The 25,447-nt window shown below is 49.9% G+C and overlaps 1 protein-coding gene across 1 annotated transcript in view; it reads right to left on the bottom strand.

Annotated features, from left to right (window-relative positions):
• The window catches only part of LOC139239099 (synaptosomal-associated protein 25-like), a 111,113-nt gene that overhangs the window by 24,575 nt on the left and 61,091 nt on the right, over nucleotides 1–25,447 (bottom strand). The window contains exon 3 of the mRNA XM_070867623.1: nucleotides 21,980–22,021. Within this exon, the coding sequence (XP_070723724.1) occupies nucleotides 21,980–22,021 (42 nt within the window). The remainder of the gene's footprint in view (nucleotides 1–21,979; nucleotides 22,022–25,447) is intronic.

Raw genomic sequence — 25,447 nt, 5'->3', positions numbered from 1 at the left:
CATGATTGCGCTCAAACCAATCTTAGCAGTCGTGGACAATCAAATAGATTTTTTACACTTTTTACAACCACAACGATACTCGGAACTTCAAGGGTTAAGTTACGAGGAGAGATTACACAAACTAGGGTTGTACTCCCTAGAACTTAGAAGGTTACGGGGTGATCTGATCGAAGTTTTCAGGATATTAGGGGGAACTGATAGGGTAGATAGAGAGAAACTATTCCCGCTGGTTGGGGAGTCTAGGACGAGGAGACAGAGTAGAACTTAGAACCAGACCTTTCAGGAGTGAAATTAGGAAACACTTCTACACACCACGGGCCCAAGTTTCCACACGATAAAAAACGGGCACCCCTCTGAGCTGGGCGCCCGTTTTTCACGCCTAAAACGGCGCCTAAAAAAAACTCGCGATTCTGGGGCGTTCTGCAGCTCCTTGTCTGTTTGGCGCGGTGCCCAGGGGGGCGGATCCTACACTCGCGCCGATTTTGTAAGTGGGAGGGGGCGGGTACTATTTAAATTAGTTTTTTTCTTGCCGGCAATGCTGCGCGTGCGCGTTGGAGCGTTCGCGCATGCTCAGTGTGAAAAAAACATTGGCACTCGGCCATTTTTGTAGTTTTTTGTAGCTGTTTAATTTTTGAACATTTTTTAATAAAAGCACATTGCCATCAGCACATCAGCACTTGCAGCCTTCTCACTGTCTCCTTCCCCCCCCCCCCCCCCCGCGGGAAGAACGGGCGCCTCAGGCTGACTGCAGAATTCTCCGTGCCTGAAGCACTTTCACACAGGTAGGAAGATGGTTTATTTAATCTTTTCTTTGCTTATAAATGTTTATTCAGGTTGGATGTATTTGTATAATATTTGTAGAAGTATAAATAAGGATTTATTGTAGAATTTAATGACTTCCCTTCACCCCCCCCCCCACCTCGTTCTGGACGCCTAATTTGTAACCTGCGCCTGATTTTTTAATGTGTAGAACAGGTTTTTTCAGTTCTACAAAAATCTTCACTTGCTCCATTCTAAGTTAGTTTGGAGTACGTTTTCACTGTGGAAACTTTGAAATCAGGCGTCAGTGGCCGGACACGCCCCCTTTTGAAGAAAAAATTCTGTTCAAAAGTAGAACTGTTCTACCTGACTAGAACTGCAGAAAAAAAAATGTGGAGAATTGCGATTTCTAAGATAGTCCGTTCTCCACCAGTTGCTCCTAAAAATCAGGCGCAAATCATGTGGAAACTTGGGCCCAAAGAGTGGTAGAAGTTTGAAACTCTCTCCCGCAAATGGCAATTGATGCTAGATCAATTGTTAATTCTAAATCAGAGATTGATAGCTTTTTGTTAACCAAAGGTATTAAGGGATATGGGTCCAAGGCGGGTAAATGGAGTTAGATTACAGATCCAATTGAATGGCAGAATAGGCTCGAGGGGCTGAATAGCCTCTTGCAGTTCCTATGTTCCTACTAACCCAGGTGAGAAAGGTTTCTACATTTAAGTCCCAGCGATGGTAGGTCAGGGTGGATGGGGGAAAGACCATGGATTAACTCCCGCTGCACAAACTTATATATCTGGTTACACCTTGCATCAATCAGACAAGAACTGGCCAAAACCACTCAATGGGCCCAAGTTTCCACATGATTTGCGCCTGATTTTTAGGAGCAACTGGTGGAGAATGGACTATTTTAGAAATCGCAATTCTCCACATTTTTTTTTCTGCAGTTCTAGTCAGGTAGAACAGTTCTAGTTTAGAACAGAATTTTTTCTTCAAAAGGGGGCGTGTCCGGCCACTGACGCCTGATTTGAAAGTTTCCACAGTGAAAATGTACTCCAAACTAAAAGTAGAATGGCGCCAGTGAAGATTTTTGTAGAACTGAAAAAACCTGTTCTACACATTAAAAAATCAGGCGCAGGTTACAAATTAGGCGTCCAGAACGAGGTGGGGGGGGAAGGGAAGTCATTAAATTCGACAATAAATCCTTATTTATACTTCTACAAATATTATACAAATAAATCCAACCTGAATAAACATTTATAAGCCAAGAAAAGATTAAATAAACCATCTTCCTACCTGTGTGAAAGTGCTTCAGCCAGGGAGAATTCTGCAGCCCTTCGTGTCGCTGAGCGAGAGAGGGAGAGAGAGAGAGAGGGAGGGAGAGAGAGAAGGGGAGAGGGAGAGAAAGAGGGGGGGAGAGGGAGAGAGAGAGAGAGAGAGAGAGAGAGAGAGAGAGAGAGAGGGAGGGAGGGAGGGAGAGAGAGAAGGGGAGAGGGAGAGAGAGAGGGGGGGAGAGGGAGAGGGAGAGAGAGAGAGAGAGAGAGAGAGAGAGAGAGAGAGGGAGGGAGGGAGGGAGAGAGAGGGAGGGAGGAGGGAGGGAGAGAGAGAGGGAGGGAGAGAGAGAGGGAGGGAGAGAGGGAGGGAGGGGGAGGGGGGAGGGGGAGAGGGAGGGAGGGAGGGGGGAGGAGAGGGAGGGAGAGGGGGAGGAGAGGAGGGGGAGGGAGGGAGGGAGGGGAGGGGGGGTCGGGGAACAGAAGCGGGTGTCGGGTCGGGGGGGGAGCGGGTGTTGGGTCGGGTCGGGTCGGGGGGGAGGGGTGGGGGGGAGAGCGGGTCTCGAGTCTCGGTCGGGGCGGGGGGGAGCGGGTCTCGGGTAGGGGCGGGGGGGAGCGGGTCTCGGGTGTCGGGTAGGGGTGGGGGGGGGGAGCGCGGGTGTCGGGTCGGGACGGCGGAGGGGGGAGCGGGTGTCGGGTCGGGGCGGGGGGGGGGTGGAGAGCGGGTGTTGGGTCGGGTCGGGTCTGGTCGGCGGGGGAGCGGGTGTCAGGTCTGGTCGGGGCCGGGGAGCAGGAGCTGGCCGTGGGAGGAGCCTCATTCATGCAGCCCCAGTGAGGCCATTGGGCCAGGGCTAGGGGCTGCGTGCTTCGGGCCCCTCCCACACAGTTCGGCGCCTGGAGCTACTGCACTTGCGTGCCGACTGTAGCGCGCATGTGCAGAGGTCCCGGCACTGTTTTCAGCGCAGGGACCTGGCTCCGCCCCCCCACAGCTCGTGCCGGCTGCGCCGAGTGCCACAGGACCTGTAAGTAGGTGGAGAATACCGAGGATTTTTTTAGGCGCCGTTTTAGGCGTGAAAAACGGGCGCCCAGCTCGGAGGGGTGCCCGTTTTTTTTCTTGTGGAAACTTGGGCCCATTGAGAGCAGGTAGTTTCAAATGTTAATCGAGGATTGGATTGGACCTGTGTGGCCCGCTGGAGCAACTGAGATTCTAGTCTCATTAAAGAACTCCTTCCTTGTGATAGCACTCTTGCCTCTGAGTCAGAAGATTGTGGGTTCAAGTCCCACTCCAGAGACTTGAGCACAAAAATCCAGGCTGACGCTCCCAGTGCGGTGCTGAGGGAGTGCTGCACTGTCGGAGGTGCTGTCTTTCGGATGAGACATTAAACCGAGGCCCCTTCTGCCCTCTCAGGTGGATGTAAAAGATCCCATGGTACTTACTCGAAGAAAAGCAGGGGAGTTATCACCGGTGTCCTGGGCCAATATTTATCCCTCAATTAACATAACAAAAAAACAGATTATCTGGTTGTCGTGTATGAATAAAGAGTCTGACCAGATATTATGAGCTCAAAGTAAAGTGTGACCTTCGTCTTTTATTGCAGATCTCCAGAGTGCCTCTCCAGCCTGTGAGGCCTCCTTAAGTACAGGTGCTCCCAAGGGATTGTGGGATCACTTGGGAGTCCAGGAGCTGAGCCCTCTGGTGGTTAAACAAGGTATTTACAGGTTTACGTATATAACACTGGTCATTATCACAGACCAGTGAGACCTTGTGGGACCTTGCTGTGTGAAAATCGGCTGCCGTGTTTCCAAAGTTGCATTTCAACATTACTCTGATGGCTGTGAAGCACTTTGGGGCTGTGAAAGATGCTATGGAAATGCAAATCTTCCTTCAGTTTATCCCTGCTTTAGTTGTGTCGTTCAAATCTACAGCACTCAGTGACTGGACACTGAACCACAAGTCTCCAACCCCCTCACGACATAGTAACCTCGAGCCTCAGCCATTCCGACGGCAATGGGGTTGGACAGCGGTGAGCTCCATTAGATTGCCCGTTCTCTCTGCGTACCTGTAGAGCTCTCACTGACGTACAGCGTAATATCAGCTGCCTGCCCCCAAAACACACCCTGACTGCACACCATTTTTCATTCATTTACAGGATTATGGGCATTGCTGGCAAGTTGCCCTTGAGTGGTGAGCCGCCTATTTGAGCCACTGCTGGTGAGGTTACTCCCACAGTGCTGACTTTGTCGTAGCGGTTTGGCAGTTTAGAGTCCACCACTTTGCTGTGGGTCTGGAGTCACATATCGGCCAGACCGGGTAAGGGCAGCAGATTTCCTTCCCTAAAGGACATTAGTGAACCAGATGGGGTTTTTAATGACAATCTGACAGTTTTATGGTCACCATTATTGACACTAGCTTTTGAATTCCAGATTTTTTTGTTGTTGAATTAACTGAACGTAAATCCCCCCGGATGCCGTGGTGGGATTTGAACCCACGTCTCTGGATCATTAGTCCAGGCCTCTGGATTACTGGCCCAGTAACATACCACTCCCCCCAACATTCAGTCGCTGTGGTTCGGGCGTGGGCTGTTTCTCACACCCTGCACAATCGGCATTGCCAGGACATTTGTTTTTCAGCCCATTGGAGACACAAGGGAAAGATACAATGAAACAGAACATAAGAAATAGGAGCAGGAGTCGGCCAATCGGCCCCTCAAGCCTGCTCCACCATTCAATAAGATCATGGCTGATCTGATCATGGACTCAGCTCCACTTTCCCGCCCGCTCCCCATAATCCTTTACTCCCTTATCGCTCAAAAATCTGTCTATTTCCATCTTAAATATATTCAGAGACCCAGCCTCCACAGCTCTCTGGGGCAGAGAATTCCACAGATTTACAACCCTCTGAGAGAAGAAATTCCTCCTCATCTCAGTTTTAAATGGCCGGCCCCTTATTCTGAGACTATGTCCCTTAGTTTTAGTCTCCCCTATGAGTGGAAATATCCTCCCTGCATCCACCTTGTTGAGCCACCTCATTATCTTATAAGTTTCAATAAGATCGCCTCTCATTCTTCTGAACGCCAATGTGTAGAGGCCCAACCTACTCAACCTATCCTCATAAGTCAACCCCCTCATTTCCGGAATCAACCTAGTGAACCTTCTCTGAACAGCCTCCAATGCAAGTATATCTTTTCTTAAATATGGAGACCATAACTGTACGCAGTATTCCAGGTGTGGCCTCACCAATACTCTGTACAGTTGTAGCAGGACTTCTCTGCTTTTAAACTCCATCCCCCTTGCAATAAAGGCCAACATTCCATTGGCCTTTCTGATTACTTGCTGTACCTGACAGAAGATTGTCTGTACAGGGGAAATTCAACCCGAAATATGGAGCAAATGTAGCAGGCACTCCGAGACTAATTACATGACATACAATTGCCATTAAATTCTGACAGGCCAGGAAATAGAATGCTGAGAATTCACAACAAACCGCCTGAAGACAGATACGTAGAGAACACAGTGTTTCCCATGCCACATCGAGGTGAGTCTCGCCAACATCGGCTGCCCGCTGGGATCAGCCGGCATCTGCACTGCAAGAGAATGAGCCGGAGATTCCTGTGATGAACACCCCAGCGCCTGTGTCACCACAGAAGCTTCTAGAGTGACGGAGTTCTCGCTAGGAGCATGTCGTAGACTTCTTGTGAACAAATCTATTTGATACCGATCGAAGTCTTGGACTAGTGCAGTGCTGAGAGGCATTAAACCGAGGCCCCGTCTGCCTCTCAGGTGTTGTAAAAGATCCCACTGCACTATTGGGAGAAGAGCAGGGGAAGTTATCCCTGGAGTCCTGGCCAATATTTATCCCACATTGTTGTTTGTGGGATGTCTCAAAGAGATTTACAGCCAATGAAGTACTTCTGAAGTGTGGTGATTCTTGTAATGTGGGAAACGCGGAAGTTAATTTGCGCACAGCAAGCTCCCACACACAGCAATGCGATAATGACCAGATCATCTGTTTTAGTGATGTTGGTTGAGGGATAAATACTGGCCCCAGGACATTGGGTATAACTCCCCTGCTCTTCTTTGAAATAGTGCCACGGGATATTTTACGTCCATCTGATAGTGCAAGGGGCCTCGGTTTAACGTCTCATCCGAAAGACGGCACCTCCCTCAGCACTGCACTGGGAGTGTCAGCCTGGATTTTGAGCTGAAGTCCCTGGAGTGGGACTTGGACCCACAACTTTATAAATGGGAATTTAAGAATGGGACAAGGAGAGAACTTTGTGTGGATCAAAAGAATGAAAGGCAAATGCATGGGAGCAGAACCGAGGGACAGTAAACTGCAGAGCCAAGTGGAGGGCCAAGGCACATAGACCAGGGCACTGGCAAAGTTACTAGGAACAGGAGAGAAGATGGGGCAACTCTGATCAGCTGGTTCTAAGCTTGGGATTTGAATACCTGACAAATGTATGTTGTAGCTATGTTTCCACTACCAAGTGGACGCAACCTCCATCAGGCATCGGAAAGACAAAGCAAATCAGCGCGGCTGTGGAAGGGGAAGGGGTAGAAAGGGAATGTTAGTGGGGAAAATGATTGGGGGGTGGAACAAAAAGATGCTCTCACATCGGAGGAGTGATGGAGGGGGTAGGGGTGAAGGGTGGGGGGTGAAGGGCGGGGTGAAGGGCGGGAGTGAAGGGTGGGGGGTGAAGGGGGGGCGAAGGGCAGGGGGTGAAGGGCGGGGGGGTGAAAGGCAGGGGGTGAAGGGCAGGGGGTGAAGGGCAAGGAGCGAAGGGCAGGGGGTGAAGGGCAGGGGGTGAAGGGTGGGGGGTGAAGGGCAGGGGGCGAAGGGCACACCATTGCCCAGCACCCAGAGACCGTGACCACACTGCACACCCACACAATCCTCTGTCAGAGTAAAGGCTTCCTGTTGGGGCTCCCGGAGTACCTCTGGCGTGCCTGCACTCCCCTGGGATTGCGTACTCCGAGCCCAGACTGCCTCCGGACTGCAGCAGCCGATGAGCAAATATAAAGGACGTTGTGGCAAACCTTCATAAATCACCGGTTTGACCTCAGCTGGAGTATTGTGTCCAATTCTGGGCACTGCACTTTCGGAAGGATGTCGAGGCCTTGGAGAGGGTACAGAGGAGGTTTATTACAATGCCACCAGGGATGAGGGACTTCGATTATGTGGAGAGACTGGAGAAGCTGGGGTTCTCCTTAGAGCAGAGAAGGTTAAGGGAAGATTTGGCAGAGGTGTTGAAGATTACGAACAGTTTCAATAGAGTAAATAAGGAAAAGTGTTTCCACTATCGGGACGGGGGGGGGGAGCATCAGTAACTAGAGGGCACAGATTTAAGATAATTGGCAAAAGAACGAGGGTAGAGATGAGGAAAATATTTTTTACGCGGAGAGTTGTTGTGATCTGGAAGGGCGGTGGGAGCAGGTCGAATTGGAGAGCTCTTTCAAAGAGCCGGCATGGGCACGATGGGCCGAATGGCCTCCAGTTGCACTGTGTGATTCTACAAAAGGGGGAGATGGACCGAGAGAAGGTCGCTTCGCTGAGAGGGAAGCATTGCCAATGGGCAGACGTGGCTGAAGGCCGTGAGAACAGAGGAGCGCCGAGTGCCCAAACAGAAGGAGGAGACACAAGGGTCAAATCCCCGGTCAGTGCAGCTCTTGAACGAGTGCGTTGAATTAGCACAGAGCGGAAGCAATGGGTTTCATAGGAGAGCTGCATCAAAAGTCATTGCCGTCATTCTGCCCAGCGAGGTTGGTCCGTGCAACAGCGTGGGCTGCAGACAGAACGGCTGGAGTGTTTCTAGGATCGCACTGTAGGGAGGTTGGGATCATGCTGAAGTGACGTACTTTTTCAATTTGTATCTGCTTGGCCCAAGTGTCACCTCAATATCACAAAGTAAAGCTTAATATCGTCAGAGCGCTTTTTTAAATCTCAAAAACCCCAGGGCTTCCTGCTTCAATTTGTTTTCAGGTGCTTGAGGTTATGGTCAAGTGTGTTTAGCTCTTGTGTGTGTGTGTGTGTATGTGTGTGTGTGTCTAGCCAGCTGTGTGTGTTTCCAAAGCTGCCCATTAAGGGCGAGTACTTGTGTTTCTGTTGATATGACCACTTCACTAAGGTGATATTAATCATCCCACCCTCCTATATGGTTCACAGACGTGAATCACGTACAGTAGACACCTCAAATCGCTGGAGAAATACCACCAACGATGTCTCTGCAAGATCCTACAAATCCCCTGGGAGGACAGACGCACCAACGTTAGCGTCCTCGACCAGGCCAACATCCCCAGCATCGAAGCACTGACCACACTCGACCAGCTCCGTTGGGCGGGCCACATTGTCTGCATGCCTGACACAAGGCTCCCAAAGCAAGCGCTCTACTCGGAACTCCTACACGGCAAGCGAGCCCCAGGTGGGCAGAGGAAACGTTACAAGGACACCCTCAAAGCCTCCCTGATAAAATGCAACATCCCCACCGACACCTGGGAGTCCCTGGCCAAAGACCGCCCTAAGTGGTGGAAGAGCATCCGGGAGGGCGCTGAGCACCTCGAGTCTCGTTGCTGAGAGCATGCAGAAAACAAGCGCAGACAGCGGAAGGAGCGTACGGCAAACTAGTCCCACCCTCCCTTTCCCTCAACGACTATCTGTCCCACCTGTGACAGGGACTGTGGTTCCCGTATTGGACTGTTCAGTCACCTGAGAACTCACTTTTAGAGTGGAAGCAAGTCTTCCTCGATTCCGAGGGACTGCCTATGATGATGATGACAACAGATAATGCGGAGCAAAGTGTGCTTTGCACTGACTGGTGTCACCACAATATGAGCTTTATTTCTGACAGTGAATGACAGGAACATTTATTATTTTAATGTTTATTTTTATAACTTTTATTGCGAAACCTGGTTGTAGGAACATGAGCACAGTGCAGGTCACAACCAAGGTTCAAAAGAATAGGGAAATAGACAAGTTACAATTAATCCGGAATTCGCAATTAGGTATTGCCTAGTTTGTGATTTAACAGTCCCGTGTAGGGAGATAGGAAAGTCTGAGAGGCTTACGGACTAGCACAGTGCCATCCCCGGAAAACGGGCTGGTAGAGTAGCCGACGGAGAAATGTATTTCACCACAGTGAGGATTTCAAATTCTCATCCTTGTGTCCAAATCCCTCCATGGCCTCAGCCCTCCCTGTCTCTGTAACCTCCTCCAGCCCCACAACTCTGGAGATCTCTGCGCTCCTCTAATTCTGGCCTCTAATGCATCCCTGATTTCCCTTGCCCCACCATCAGTGGCCAGGCCTTCAGCCTTTTAGGGCCTACGCTCTGGACTTTCCTCCCCAAACCTCTCCGCCTCTCTCCCCTCCTTACAACCTATCTCGATCACTGAGCTTTTGATCACCTGTCCCAATAGCTCCTTATGTGATTCGATGTCAAACTTTTCCTGATAACGCTCCTGTGAAGCACCTTGGGATGTTATACTGTGCTAAAGGCGCGATATAAATGCAAGCTGTTGTTGATGCAAGGAGGAGGAAGATTGTGTAAGATTGCATATTTAGAGTAAAGGGCAGAGAAGCAATGACCACAGAAATGGTGGTACAATAGAATGATAGGATGGTTACAGCACAGGAGGACGACATTTGGCCTGTCGAGCCCGTGCCGGCTCTCTGCAAGAGCCCTTCAGTTCATCGGGGAGTGGAGCGCAGTGTCGGGCGTTCCACTTCCTGTCAGGGCTGGATCGATGGCGCTTACCCAGGTGACAGTCGGAACACCTCGCGGCCTCTCCGCCTACCACCGACGCAATCCCAGGGCCCTCTCCTTCCGTTAAAGGTGGCGGGAACGCTACGAGCTCCGCAGGGTTATCAGGGGCCTGCACTAGGCCAGCGAGATTGTGGGGTGCCGTGGCCGGAGGCCGGGCACTGAAACGCAGTGCCGGGCTGCACGATCGCCGCATGGGCCCCCGCAAGAATCGACACCGAGGCCGGACCGCGACGTCAGAGGGCAGCGCAATATGGCGGCGGGCAATGGCCAACTTCTGCCGCGGGGGCAAAAACAGGTCGCTGCGCATGATGTCATAGCCGGAGGGGGCACTTGATTCGTAGGTTCACCAAAATAGTTGTGGTGGAGACCAAAACTAGGGGCCACAACTATAAGATAGTCACTAATAAATCCAATGGGGAATTCAGGAGAAACTGCTTTACCCAGAGAGCGGTGAGAATGTGGAACTCGCTGCCACAGGGAGTGGTTGAGGCGAATCGTATCGATGCATTTAAGGGGAGGCTGGATAAACATTTGAAGGAGAAGGGAATACAGGATATGCTGACAGGGTGAGATGAAATAGTGTGGGTGGTGCATAGACCAGTTGGGCCCAATGTCCTGTTTCGGTATTGTTAATTCTATGTAATTCTAACTGCCGTCCTGTCCCACTCTGACTCACACACTCCCGACAGTGAATGGTGAGTCAGCCAGAAGGAACAGTCAATCTCTCGGCTGCCTGCGTTCTTCTCAATAGTGGCTTCAGATTGTGGACTTTCATGAATAAAATCTAAATTCTTAGGACCTTGTCCCGATGCCCACTAAAAGTGTGCATTTTACAGGAATAGACTGGCAAAAATAAATGTGGAAGGATTATGAAATCACGAAAAGGTAATTGTTAATAATTTAACTGAAACAAAAAGAGAATGAAGGGAGAGGGGAGAGGGGAGAGGGGACAGCAGGATAGTGGATATGTCACTGGACTAATGATCCAGAGCCAGGAGTTCAAATCCCATCAGGGCAGCTGGGGATTTAAATTCAGTTTAAAATAAGTCTGAAATAGTATCGGTCTTTCTGACCATGAAACTACCAGAGTGTCGTTAAAAGCCACTAGTTCACTGAAGTCCTTTAGGGAAGGAAATCTGCCGCCCTTACCCGGTCTGGCTGATATGTGACTCCAGACCCACAGCGATTCGGTTGACTCTTATCATCATCATCATATGCGGTCCCTCGTATCGAGGAAGACTTGCTTCCACGCCACAAAGGGATGAGTTCACAGGTGTTTCAATGAAGGACCTAACATTCCAGATCCCGAACTACATGATGAAGGGTGGAAGATGCCTGTGCGTGGATTTTTTTAATGTGTGGTGGCCGTTGCACACCAGCCACCACACGGGCTTGACAGAGCTAGGTCTTGGTCCAGTGGTAAGGGTTAACCAGGACGACTGGAGACCAGTTGATTCTTAACTGCCCTCTGAAATGGCGGCTCACCACCTCCTTCTCTGGGGCAATTGGGGATGGGCAATAAATGCCGGCCTTGCCAGCGATGCCCACATCCCAGGAATGAATAAATAAAAAGTTCTTCTGCTTTGTCATTTCTGGCGCATATTGACCATCCCTGGTCCATTAATTTCCTATCTAATTTATATAGGGCGAGAAATGAGATGAGATGATGGGGAGAAGAAAAAGATAAAGAGACGCAGAGAGGGAAAGACAGAAAATAAATTTATATAGCACCGTTAATGTCCTCAGGACGTCCCTTCACAGTCAACGAAGTACTTTTTGAAGTGAAGTCACTGTTGTAATGTAAGAAACCAGAACGAGAGGTATATGGAGATAGAGAGTCAGGAGGAAAGAGGAATGAGAAGAGAGATATAGAGAGCGAGAGAAGGAGAAGGAGAAGCGACGGAGAGAGAGAGACTGAGGCTGTGGGATTTTGTTCGACGGCCTGATGTTCTTGTGCACCTGAGTGTGCGGTGGAGGCAGGTTCAGCGAACGAGTAAAGGGTGAATGGACGGTTTGCAGGCTGACAGGATTAACATTCCCAATTCGGGACAGATCGGACACGTTCACTGGGCTGCACGGCCAGCCGATGTAAAACTGCCCTTCAACATCTGCTGAGCAGGGCTGGTCCAGTGCTCTGTGGAAGTGAGGTGGGATTCTGCCTTTGACCAGTCACTTCCCACTTGCAGTCCATTCTTCCGACTGTCTCTCTGACCAGTTTTAACACGGGGCAGGGGTGGGGTTGGGGGTTGGGGGGGGGGGGTTAGACGTTAGTCTTGGCTGGTGGTGCAAAAGGTTGGCATCGCGTTGGTCGCCCGTTAGACGCCCCGCCTGATATTCAGTTTAATTCCTGTTGGTGGAACTGACTATGAAAAGGGGACAGTGGGGGCGGGGAGGGGGGTTCAATAGGCAGCCATAGAGACACTGTCCAGATAGCACGATCGCCAAGGCGAGTTTACGGCCTAGGGTCTTCTCCCCTTTGGCTTGGTATGAGCAGCTTAAATTGTGAAGAAACATGGTCGTGAATCTAACATTGGAACCGAAATGTGATCATTGTGAATGGCTATCTCTGTGTACTGGACCCAACAACCCCTCGAGGATGTACTTTCTCAACAATAGAAACTGTATTTCCTTTATTTTTGTGGGTTCAAGTCCCACGCCAAACACTTCAGCACAAAAATCCAGGCTAACACTCCAGTGCAGTGCTGAGGGAGTGTTGCACATAAGAACATAAGAACATAAGAATTAGGAACAGGAGTAGGCCATCTAGCCCCTCGAGCCTGCTCCGCCATTAGAAACATAGAAACATAGAAAATAGGTGCAGGAGTAGGCCATTCGGCCCTTCTAGCCTGCACCGCCATTCAATGAGTTCATGGCTGAACATTCAACTTCAGTACCCCATTCCTGCTTTCTCGCCATACCCCTTGATCCCCCTAGCAGTAAGGACCTCATCTAACTCCTTTTTGAATATATTTAGTGAATTGGCCTCAACAACTTTCTGTGGTAGAGAATTCCACAGGTTCACCACTCTCTGGGTGAAGAAGTTCCTCCGCATCTCGGTCCTAAATGGCTTACCCCTTATCCTTAGACTGTGACCCCTGGTTCTGGACTTCCCCAACATTGGGAACATTCTTCCTGCATCTAACCTGTCTAACCCCGTCAGAATTTTATATGTTTCTATGAGGTCCCCTCTCATTCTTCTGAACTCCAGTGAATACAAGCCCAGTTGATCCAGTCTTTCTTGATAGGTCAGTCCCGCCATCCCGGGAATCAGTCTGGTGAACCTTCGCTGCACTCCCTCAATAGCAAGAATGTCCTTCCTCAGGTTAGGAGACCAAAACTGTACACAATACTCCAGGTGTGGCCTCACCAATGCCCTGTACAACTGTAGCAACACCTCCCTGCCCCTGTACTCAAATCCCCTTGCTATGAAGGCCAACATGCCATTTGCTTTCTTAACCGCCTGCTGCACCTGCATGCCAACCTTCAATGACTGATGTACCATGACACCCAGGTCTCTTTGCACCTCCCCTTTTCCTAATCTGTCACCATTCAGATAATAGTCTGTCTCTCTGTTTTTACCACCAAAGTGGATAACCTCACATTTATCCACATTATACTTCATCTGCCATGCATTTGCCCACTCACCTAACCTATCCAAGTCGCTCTGCAGCCTCACAGCATCCTCCTCGCAGCTCACACTGCCACCCAACTTAGTGTCATCCGCAAATTTGGAGATACTACATTTAATCCCCTCATCTAAATCATTAATGTACAGTGTAAACAGCTGGGGCCCCAGCACAGAACCTTGCGGTACCCCACTAGTCACTGCCTGCCATTCTGAAAAGTACCCATTTACTCCTACTCTTTGCTTCCTGTCTGACAACCAGTTCTCAATCCATGTCAGTACACTACCCCCAATCCCATGTGCTCTAACTTTGCACATCAATCTCTTGTGTGGGACCTTGTCGAACGCCTTCTGAAAGTCCAAATATACCACATCAACTGGTTCTCCCTTATCCACTCTACTGGAAACATCCTCAAAAAATTCCAGAAGATTTGTCAAGCATGATTTCCCTTTCACAAATCCATGCTGACTTGGACCTATCATGTCACCTCTTTCCAAATGCACTGCTATGACATCCTTAATAATTGATTCCATCATTTTACCCACTACCGATGTCAGGCTGACCGGTCTATAATTCCCTGTTTTCTCTCTCCCTCCTTTTTTAAAAAGTGGGGTTACATTGGCTACCCTCCACTCCATAGGAACTGATCCAGAGTCAATGGAATGTTGGAAAATGACTGTCAACGCATCCACTATTCCCAAGGCCACCTCCTTAAGTACTCTGGGATGCAGTCCATCAGGCCCTGGGGATTTATCGGCCTTCAATCCCATCAATTTCCCCAACACAATTTCCCGGCTAATAAGGATTTCCCTCAGTTCCTCCTCCTTACTAGACCCCCCGACCCCTTTTATAACCGGAAGGTTGTTCGTGTCCTCCTTCGTGAATACCGAACCAAAGTACTTGTTCAATTGGTCCGCCATTTCTTTGTTCCCCGTTATGACTTCCCCTGATTCTGACTGCAGGGGACCAAGATCATGGCTGATCTGGCCGTGGACTCAGCTCCACTTACCCGCCCGCTCCCCTTAACCCTTAATTCCCTTATTGGTTAAAAATCTATCTATCTGTGATTTGAATACATTCAATGAGCTAGCCTCAACTGCTTCCTTGGGCAGAGAATTCCACAGATTCACAACCCTCTGGTTCCTTCTCAACTCGGTTTGTAATTGGCTCCCCCGTATTTTGAGGCTGTGCCCCCTAGTTTTAGTCTCCCCGACCAATGGAAACAACCTCTCTGCTTCTATCTTGTCTATCCCTTTCATTATTTTAAATGTTTCTATAAGATCACCCCTCATCCTTCTGAACTCCAATGAGTAAAGACCCAGTCTACTCAATCTATCATCATAAGATAACCCCCTCATCTCCGGAATCAGCCTAGTGAATCGTCTCTATACCCCCTTCAAAGCTAGTATATCCTTCCTTAAGGTGACCAAAACTGCACGCAGTACTCCAGGTGAGGCCTCACCAATACCCTGTACAGTTGCAGCAGACCTCCCTGCTTTTGTACTCATCCCTCTCGCAATGAAGGCCACCATGCCATTTGCCTTCCTGATTACCTGCTGCACCTGCAAACTAACTTTTTGGGATTCATGCACAAGGACCCCCAGGTCCCTCTGCACCGCAGCATGTTGTAATTTCTCCCCATTCAAATAATATTCCCTTTTACTGTTTTTTTTTTCCAAGGTGGATGACCTCACATTTTCCGACATTGTATTCCATCTGCCAAACCTTAGCCCATTCGCTTAACCTATCTAAACCTCTTTGCAGCCTCTCTGTGTACTCTGCACAACCCGCTTTCCCACTAATCTTTGTGTCATCTGCAAATTTTGTTACACTACACTCTGTCCCCTCTTCCAGGTCATCTATGTTTATTGTAAACAGTTGTGGTCCCAGCACTGATCCCTGTGGCACACCACTAACCACCGATTTCCAACCCGAAAAGGACCCATTTATCCCGACTCTCTGCTTTCTGTTAGCCAGCCAATTCTCTATCCATGCTAATACATTTCCTCTGACTCCACGTACCTTTATCTTCTGCAGTAACCTTTTGTGTGGCACCTTATCGAATGCCTTTTGGAAATCTAAATACACCACATCCATCGGTACACCTCTATCCACCATGCTCGTGATATCCTCAAAGAATTCCAGTAAATTAGTTAAACATGATTTCCCCTTCATGAATCCATGTTGCGTCTGCTTGATTGCACTATTCCTATCTAGATGTCCCGCTATTTCTTCCTTAATGATAGCTTCAAGCATTTTCCTCACTACAGATGTTAAACTAACTGGCCTATAGTTACCTGCTTTTTGTCTGCCCCCTTTTTTAAACAGAGGCGTTACATTAGCTGCTTTCCAATCCGATGGTACCTCCCCAGAGTAGAGAATTTTGGTAGATTATAACGAATGCATCTGCTATAACTTCCGCCATCTCTTTTAATACCCTGGGATGCATTTCATCAGAACCAGGGGACTTGTCTACCTTGAGATCCATTAGCCTGTCCAGCACTACCCTCCTAGTGATAGTGATTGTCTCAAGGTCCTCCCTTCCCACATTCCCATGACCAGCAATTTTTGGCATGGTTTTTGTGTCTTCCACTGTGAAGACCGAAGCAAAATAATTGTTTAAGGTCTCAGCCATTTCCACATTTCCCATTATTAAATCCCCCTTTTCATCTTCTAAGGGACCAACGTTTACTTTAGTCACTCTTTTCCGTTTTATATATCGGTAAAAGCTTTTACTATCAGTTTTTATGTTTTGCGCAAGTTTACTTTCGTAATCTATGTTTTCTTTCTTTACTGCTTTCTTAGTCATTCTTTACTGTCGGTTAAAATTTTCCCAATCTTCTAGTTTCCCACTAACCTTGGCCACCTTATACGCATTGGTTTTTAATTTGATACTCTCCTTTATTTCCTTGGTTATCCATGGCTGGTTATCTCTTCTCTTACCGCCCTTCTTTTTCACTGGAATATATTTTTGTTGAGCACTATGAAAGACCTCCTTAAAAGTCCTCCACTGTTCCTCAATTGTGCCACCGTTTAGCCTGTGTTCCCAGTCTACTTTAGCCAACTCTGCCCTCATCCCACTGTAGTCCCCTTTGTTTAAACATAGTACGTTTGTTTGTACGCACTGTCAGAGGTGCCGTCATTCCGATGAGATGTTAAACCGAGGCCCCGTCTGCTCTCTCAGGTGGATGTAAAAGATCCCGTGGCACTATTTCGAAGAAGAGCAGGGGAGTTATCCCCGCTGTCCTGGGCCAATATTTATCCCTCAATCAACATAACAAAAACGGATTATCTGGTCATTATCACATTGTTATTTGTGGGAGCTTGCTGTGTGCAAATTGGCTGCCGCATTTACAACAGTGATTTGCACTTCAAAAGTGGCTGTAAAGCACTGTGAGACCTCCTTCCCTCCCCATCTCTGTAATCTCCTTCGATGGTGTTGAAAGGCGCTATATAAATGCAAGTCTTTCTTTCTTCTTTCTAATTCAACAATGCCCAGCAGCGAATGGCTGCAAAGTGAAATGAAATTCTGTTCCATGAAATTTTTGATTTAATTGAATAAAGGAGCCAGGAGCATCTAATTAGATGACGAGCTTGTTGCTGTGTAACGCCATCACTGGGTGTAATATTAGCTGTTACAAATGTGCATTAAAGTCTTGTCTGGGGTAATGGATGTGAGCTGTTTTGCGAGTTGCAAAAGATATGCATCCCCGAAGGATAATGGATTCAGTCACCACAAAGTCTGTCTCCTGACAATTAGAAATGTGTGTTTTTATGTGTTAAAAATTCTACAGGAAAAGTTACTCGAACCAGATGAGTCACAGAGAGCCAATTACTGCACAAAATCTCTAAGAATCATAAAATTGCTTCTATTTACCTCCTCCAGCCCTACAACCCCCCGCGATCTCAGCGCTCCTCCAATTCTGGCCTCTTGTGTATCCACCACATGCTCTGCTCCACCATTGGTGACCATGCCTTCAGCTGCCTGGGGCCCCAAGCTCTGGAATTCCCTCCCTAAACCTCACTGTCTCTCTGTCTCCTTCATTAAGTCCCTCCTTAAAACCTACTTCTTTGCATTTGGCCGCCTGTCTGAATATCACATTTGGTGGCTTGGTGCCAAATTTTGTCCTGATAATGCTCTGTGAAGCTCCTTGAGGCAGTAGGTGAAACACATTTCTGAAAAATGTGATAAGGTGTTATGAGCGTTTTTATGAATACTTGTTAATTCCATTTTTGTAAAAAGACGTTCATTTATATAGCGCCTTTCACGATCACCGGACGTCTCAAAACGCTTTACAGCCAATGAAGTACCTTTGGAGTGTAGTCACTGCTGTAATATGGGAAACATGGCAGCCAATTCGTGCACAGTAAGCTCCCATAAGCAACAATGTGATAATGACCAGGTAATTTTTTTTTTTTGTTATGTTGATTGAGGGATAAATATTGGGCAGGGCACCGGGGATAACTCCCCTGCTCTTCTTCGAAATAGTGCCCTGGGATCTTTTACATCCACCTGAGAGGGCAGACGGGGCCTCGGTTTAACGCCTCATCTGAAAGACGGCACCTCCGACAGTGCGGCACTCCCTCAGCACTGCACTGGGAGTATCAGCTTAGATTTTTTTCGTGCTCAGGTCCCTGGAGTGGGATTTGAACCCACATAAACATCAGGCATAAATAGAATTATTGCCCCGATATTACCGGGGAGGTGGTTGAGGGGCGGGGGATAGCCAGACAAGGCCGGGGATGTGGAGGCGCTGCTGATTGGGGCAGACTCCCGCCCGACAGTTGGTCAGATTGACTACCTGGTCAGTGGGCTGGAGCAGCAAGCAGCGACAGGAGGCTGCAGTCGGGGACTTGCCCCTGATATGTTAAACCCCCCCATCCTCACTCTCCAACGACACTCGGGCCATTGAGTTGGGAACAGAGGGAAGTAATCAGTCAGCTCTTGAAAGCAGGGAGAACATGACTTGCTCAGCCATTGGAGACACCTGGGAGTCCCTGGCCAAAGACCGCACGAAGTGGAGGAAGAGCATCCAGGAGGGCGCTGAGCACCTCGAGTCTCGTCGCCGAGAGCATGCAGAAAGCAAACGCAGGCAGCGGAAGGAGCGTGCGGCAAACCAGTCCCACCCTCCCTTTCCCTCAACCACTGTCTGTCCCACCTGTGACAGAGACTGTAATTCCCATATTGGACTGTCCAGTCACCTGAGAACTCACTTTTAGAGTGGAAGCAAGTCTTCCTCGATTCCGAGGGACTGCCCATGATGATGATGATGATGGTGCTAAGCTCTTCTTCATACTGCTGAGGGAGGAATATAGGCCTGGACACCAGCAGACTGATCTTCTCTCCGTGACGTCAATGGATCGGTTATGGCTGCTTGAATCTCAAAAAACAGATAGGAAGAGCCTTTGGTTTAACACTTCATTCCTATGACACCACTCCGACATGTCAGCACTGCAATAGCCATTCAGTGGAGTGTCGACCTAGTTTCATTTTTAAAAAATTTGTTCCTGGGATGTGGGCGTCGCTGATAAGGCCGGCATTTATTGCCCATCTCCAATTGCCCCTTGAGAAGGTGGTGGTGAGCCGCCTTCTTGAACCGCTGCAGTCCGTGTGGCGAAGGTGCTCCCACAGTGCTGTTGGGAGGGAGTTCCAGGATTTTAATCCAGCAACAATGAAGGAACGGCCGATATATTTCCAAGTCAGGATGGTGTGTGGCTCGGAGGGGAACGTGGAGGTGGTGGTGTTCCCATGCGCCTGCTGCCCTTGTCCGTCTAGGGGGTAGAGGTCGCGGGTTTGGGAGGTGCTGCCGAAGAAGCCTTGGCGAGTTGCTGCAGTGCATCTTGTAGATGGTACACACTGCAGCCAGGGGGCGCCGGTGGTGCAGGGAGTGAATGTTGAAGGTGATGGGTAGCGTGCCGATCAAGCGGGCTGCTTTGTCCTGGATGGTGTCGCGCTTCTTGAGTGTTGCTGGAGCTGCACTCATCCAGGCAAGTGGAGAGTGTTCCATCACACCCCGGACTTGTGCCTTGTAGATGGTGGAAAGGCTTTGGGGCGTCAGGAGGTGAGACACTTGCCACAGAATACCCAGCATCTGACCTGCTCTTGTCACCACAGTATTTATGTGGCTGGTCCAGTTAAGTTTCTGGTCAATGGTGACCCCCAGGATATTGATGGCGGGGAATTTGGTGATGATCTTGAGTGGGACTTGAACCCATGATCTTCTGACTTGAGAGGTGCTAACAACTGAGCCAGCTAAAGGCAAGCTAAGGCTCAATGAACTATTATCTATCACAACTGCTCATAGCCTGGAAGCCCCTGTTTTGGTTGCATAATTGCGGTGCTCAGGCAGAAAATCAAGAACACATGTTAAAGGTAGAGATGCTACACAGAATTAATAGCACACAAACAGGCCAGTTGGTTCATGGTCCACACGAGCCTTATCCCACTCTAATGACTTCACCACAGGATCTCATGCCCCAACCATGACCCTTTGTTGATCTAAGGTAATGGGATACCAACTGCATTGCTTCCAGTTTGAAACTGAAAATGAACATTGCTTCTTCCCGCATCAGTCACAGCTCAGTGCCACAAGGTGTCCCAGTCTTCCTCAGCGTTCGGCAGAATTTTATGCTGTTAACCTTTGGAAATCAGGGTTTATTGGCACAGAACATTCCCTCAGTGGATTATATGGTTCAAGTCGAGTCTTCTATGAGGTAAATTACACACAATCTGTGGCAGGAGTCAGTTTATCGAGCTGGATGGCCTTTCTTCAGTCAGGTGCCTCCAGAGCGTGTAGACGTCAAGGAAATGTTAACAGGTGGAAAGACTTGCATTTATATAGCGCCTTTCACCACCTCAGGATGTCCCAAAGCGCTTCACAGCCAATGAAATGCTTTTGGAGTGTAGCCACTATTGTAGGAAACACGACAGCCAACTTGCGCACAGCAAGCTCCCACAAACAGCAATGTGATAATGATCAGATCATCTGTTTTTTGTTACATTGATTGAGGGATAAATAGTGGCCAGGACACCAGGGATAGCTCTCCTGCTCTTCTTCGAAATAGTGCCATGAGATCTTTTACATCCACCTGAGAGAGCAGAAGGGGCCTCGGTTTAACGTCTCATCCGACAGTGCAGCGCCTGGATTTATGTGCTCAAAGACTCTAGAGTGGGACTTGAACCCACAACCTTCTAACTCAGAGGCAAGGGTGCTGCCCACTGAGCCAAGGCTGACACTGATAGAAGAATAAAAAGTCATATTTAATAGTCTTTGAAAGAACCGTAGAGCAATGACAGTAAAGAAGTTAGTTTGTAACCAATGTTCCCTTTAATAAGAACATAAGGACATAAGAAATAGGAGCAGGAGTATGCCATACGGCCCCTCGAGCCTGCTCCGCCATTCAATAAGATCATGGCTGATCTGATCATGGACTCAGCTCCACTTCCCTGTCCGCTCCCCATAACCCCTTATTCCTTATCATTTAAGAAACTGTCTATTTCTGTCGTAAATTTATTCAATGCCCCAGCTTCCACAGCTCTCTGAGGCAGCGAATTCCACAGAATTACAACCCTCTGAGATAAGAAATTCCTCCTCATCTCAGTTTTAAATAGGCGGCCCCTTATTCTAAGATCATGCCCTCTAGTTCTAGTCTCCCCCATCAGTGGAAACATCCTCTCTGCATCCAGCTTGTCAAGCCCCCTCATAATCTTATACGTTTCGATAAGATCACCTCTCATTCTTCTGAATTCCAATGAGTAGAGGCCCAACCTACTCAACCTTTCCTCATAGGTCAACCCCCTCATCTCCGGAAGCAACCGAGTGAACCTTCTCTGATCTGCCTTGAAAGCAAGTGTATCCTTTTGTAAATATGGAAACCAAAACTGCACGCAGTATTCCAGGTGTGGTCTCACCTGGAAGGTGTGCAGCCGCGCAGCGCCCTGGAGCTCCAGTGCATGCGCGTAATCTTGAATGGGCCACGAGCAGCCTCGGATGGAGCGGCCAGGTGCGATGTCAAGGGTCAGGGGTCAAATCTGTGGGAGGGCCAAAGGGGAAGGGCGAAGTGCTTCTCTTCCTTTAAAGGTATTCCCGCCCCACAGTTGAGCCATGGACCACTGGGAGGGGGTCCCCAATTGGGTTAGTGGTCCATGCTGGATTGGCTGACCACTAAGGCAGCAATAGGGGTGGGGCAACTCTCTCGCGCTTCCTTTCCAGGCTAGCGAGAGGGACAAACAGCCAGGAATCCCACTGCCACCTTACTGGAATGCGTTGAGTGAGAACCAGTTGGGCCAAGACCCCCTTCATGGTCGAATAGTCTGCCGATGCTCACACAGGAGGATTTCCCACTTGGGTGAGAGTTGCCGCAAGGCGTTAATCAGCAGGTGGGCTGAGGAGGAAACTGAATCCAACGGACATTTTAGGGCACCATTTCCATTTTGACCCACTGTATGTACATCTTGCTCCATGATGATCCCAATCAGTGCCCATAATGTCACAGGAATCTGACTAAGTTTATCAGGAATTTACCGATGTAGAAAAGCAATGAAAGTTGCTGGTACTGTACCTCCTCCACCAGCTGCAGCATACGCCGGGTGCTTTCCAGGGACTGTGGAGAGAGAGAGAGAGAGAGATAGAAACATACGGTTAGAGCACTGTAACCAAACACTAACGCTTCATTTTACCAACAACACCCGCACCGCAGGAGCGAACTTTAACCTCTTCACCACCCAGACAAGCTCCAAGCACCATCACTGGTACGGAAAGTAGCACTTGCCTTTCTGTAGCGCCCTTCACCACCGTAGAACATCCCAAAACGCTTTACAACCAGTCAATTACTTTTGAAGTGTAGTCACTGTTGTACAGGTGGAGCGTCCGAAACCCGGAAGCCCCAGGACCGGGGCCGTTCCGCATTTCGGGTATTTCCCAATTTCGGGATTTGGATCCGGAAGCGTCTGGGCCGAGGTAAGGGGAGGCGAGTCCAGTGGGGGAGGCAGAGTGGGGGAGTGGAGTCCGGCCCAACAGGGGAGGGGCATACGGCCCTAGGGGGAGGGGAGTCTGGCCTGGTGGGGGAGGGGCGTCCGGCCCTGGGGGGAGGGGCGTCCGGCTCTGGGGGGAGGGGAGTCCGGCCCTGGGGGGGAGGGGCATCCAGCCCTGAGGGGAGGGGAGTCCTGCCCTGGGGGGAGGGGCGTCCAGCCCTGGGGGGGAGGGGAGTCCAGCCCGATGGGGGAGGGGAGTCCTGCCCTGGGGGGAGGGGAGTCCAGCCCTGGGGGTAGGGGAGTCCAGCCCTGGGAGGAGGGGAGTCCGGCCCTGGGGGGAGGGGAGTCCGGCCCGATGGGGGAGGGCAGTCCGGCCCTGGGGGGGGAAGGGAGTCCGGCCCGATGGGGGAGGGGAGTCCGGCCCTGGTGGGAGGGGAGTCCGGCCCGGCAGGTGAGGGGCATCCAGCCCTGAGGGGAGGGGAGTCCGGCCCGGCGGGGGAGGGGAGTCCGGCCCTGGGGGGAGGGGAGTCCGGCCCGGCGGGGGAGGGGCATCCAGCCCTGGGGGAGGGGAGTCTGGCCCTGGGAGGAGGGGAGTCCGGCCCTGGGAGGAGGGGAGTCCGGCCCTGGGGGGAGGGGAGTCCGGCCCGGCGGGGGAGGGGAGTCCGGCCCGGCGGGGGAGGGGCATCCAGCCCTGGGGGAGGGAAGTCCGGCCCTGGGGGGAGGGGAGTCTGGCCTGGTGGGGGAGGGGCGTCCGGCCCTGGGGGGAGGGGAGTCCGGCCCTGGGGGGAGGGGAGTCCGGCCCGATGGGGGAGGGGAGTCCGGCCCGGCAGGTGAGGGGCATCCAGCCCTGAGGGGAGGGGAGTCCGGCCCAATGGGGGAGGGGAGTCCAGCGCCGGAGGCAGAGCGGGGGAGTCCGGTGGCGGGTCCGGATTTCAGAACCTTTTCCGGATTCCGGACGACTCTACCATGGATCAGCCCGGTGTCCGGATTCCGCAACATTCCGAATTTCGGAACTCCGGATTTCGGACTCTCAACCTGTAATGAAAGAAACGTGGCAGCTAATTTGCACAGCAAACTCCCACAAACAGCAATGCGATAAATGACCATAAAATCATAGACTGGTTACAGAACAGGAGGAGACCATTCGGCCCGTCGAGCCCGTGCCGGCTCTCTGCAAGAGCCCCTCAGCCAGTCCCACTCCCCCGCCCTTTCCCCGTAGCCCGTCATATTTTTTTCCTTCAGGTACTTATCCAATTCCCTTTTGAAAGCCACGATTGAGTCTGCCTCCACCACCCTCTCAGGCAGCGCATTCCAGATCCTAACCACTCGCTGCGTAAAAACGTTTTTCCTCATGTTACCTTTGGTTCTTCAGCCAATCACCTTAAATCTGTGTCCTCTGGTTCCTGACACTTCCGCCAATGGGAACAGTTTCTCTCGATCTACTCTGTCCAGACCCCTCATGATTTTGAACAGCTCGATCAAATCTCCTCTCAACCTTCTCTGCTCCAAGGGGAACAACCCAGCTTCTCCAGTCTAACCATGTAACCGAAGTACCTCATCCCTGGAACCATTGTCGTAAATCTTTCCCGCACCCTCTCTAAGACCTTCACATCCTTCCTAAAGTGTGGTGCCCAGAATTGGACACAATACTCCAGTTGGGGCCGAACCCGTGTTTTATACAGGTTTGTCATAACTTCCTTGCTTTTGTACTCTGTGCCTCTATTTATGAAGCCCAGGATCCTGTGTGCTTTGTATAACCGCTTTCTCAACCTGCCCTGCCACCTTCAACGATTTGTGCACCTATACCCCCAGGTCTCTCTGTTCATGCAACCCTTTTAGAATTGTACTTAAGTTTATATTGCCTCTTATTCTTCCTACCAAAATCCATCACTTCGGTGTTAAATTTCACCCGCCCATTCCACCGGCCTGTCTATCTCCTCCTCACTGTTCACTATACCTCCAAGTTTTGTGTCATCTGCAAATTTTGAAATTGTGCTCTTTACACCCAAAGTCCAAGTCATTAATATGTAACAAGAAAAGCCGTGGTCCCAGTACCGACCCCTGGGGAACACCACTGTATACCTTCCTCCAGTCCGATAAACAACTGTTCATCACTACTCTCTGTTTCCTGTCACTTAGCCAATTATTATCCATGCTGTCACTGTCCCTTTTATTCCATGGGCTTCAACTTTGCTGGAAAGCCTATCATGTGGCACTTTATCAAACACCTTTCGAAATCCATGTACACCACGTCAACCGCATTGCCCTCATCAACCCTCTCTGTTACCTCATCAAAGAACTCAATCAAGTTGGTTAAACACAATTTGCCTTTAACAAATCCGTGCTGGCTTTCCTTAATTAATCCACACCTGTCCAAGTGACTGTTAATTTTGTCCCGGATAAGCTGTTTTCACAGATGTTGATTGAGGGATAAATATTGGCCAGGACCAACGTTCCCCTTAAGCTGCGGCTCACATGCAGCTCGCTCACTGGCTTTTAAATAGGAAAAAACGCGCATGCGTGATCTTTTAAATGAGCTTTAAAGGGTCCGCGCACCCCTGCTCTTCTTCGAATAGTGCCATGAGATTTTTTACATCTACCTGTGGAATTCCCTACCACAGAGAGTTGTTGAGGCCAGTTCATTGGATATATTCAAGAGGGAGTTAGATATGGCCCTTACGGCTAAAGGGATCAGGAGGGTATGGAGAGAAAGCAGGAAAGGGGTACTGAGGGAATGATCAGCCTTGATCTTATTGAATGGTGGTGCAGGCTCGAAGGGCTTGCACCTATTTTCTATGTTTCTATGTTTCTATCACCCGCAGTACACACATGCACAAGGCTCTGATCCGACCGTGAGACTGTGAGGCACTGAAAAGGAGGGTGGTGACTCTATAAATCAGGCTGCCTTTTACTGTCATCTGCCCTGTACCAGCCCCCACCACAACCCAACGTGAAGTGCACGCACTGGAGAAGTAAATGGGTTAACACCTTCCATTTTAGATTGAAGCTGCTTATGCTAGAATCATAGAAATTTACAGCACAGAAGGAGGCCATTT

The sequence above is a fragment of the Pristiophorus japonicus genome, chromosome 26 (genome assembly GCF_044704955.1).
Source record: "Pristiophorus japonicus isolate sPriJap1 chromosome 26, sPriJap1.hap1, whole genome shotgun sequence".
Classification (NCBI taxonomy): domain Eukaryota; kingdom Metazoa; phylum Chordata; class Chondrichthyes; family Pristiophoridae; genus Pristiophorus; species Pristiophorus japonicus.
This window is presented reverse-complemented; position numbering and strand designations above follow the sequence as displayed.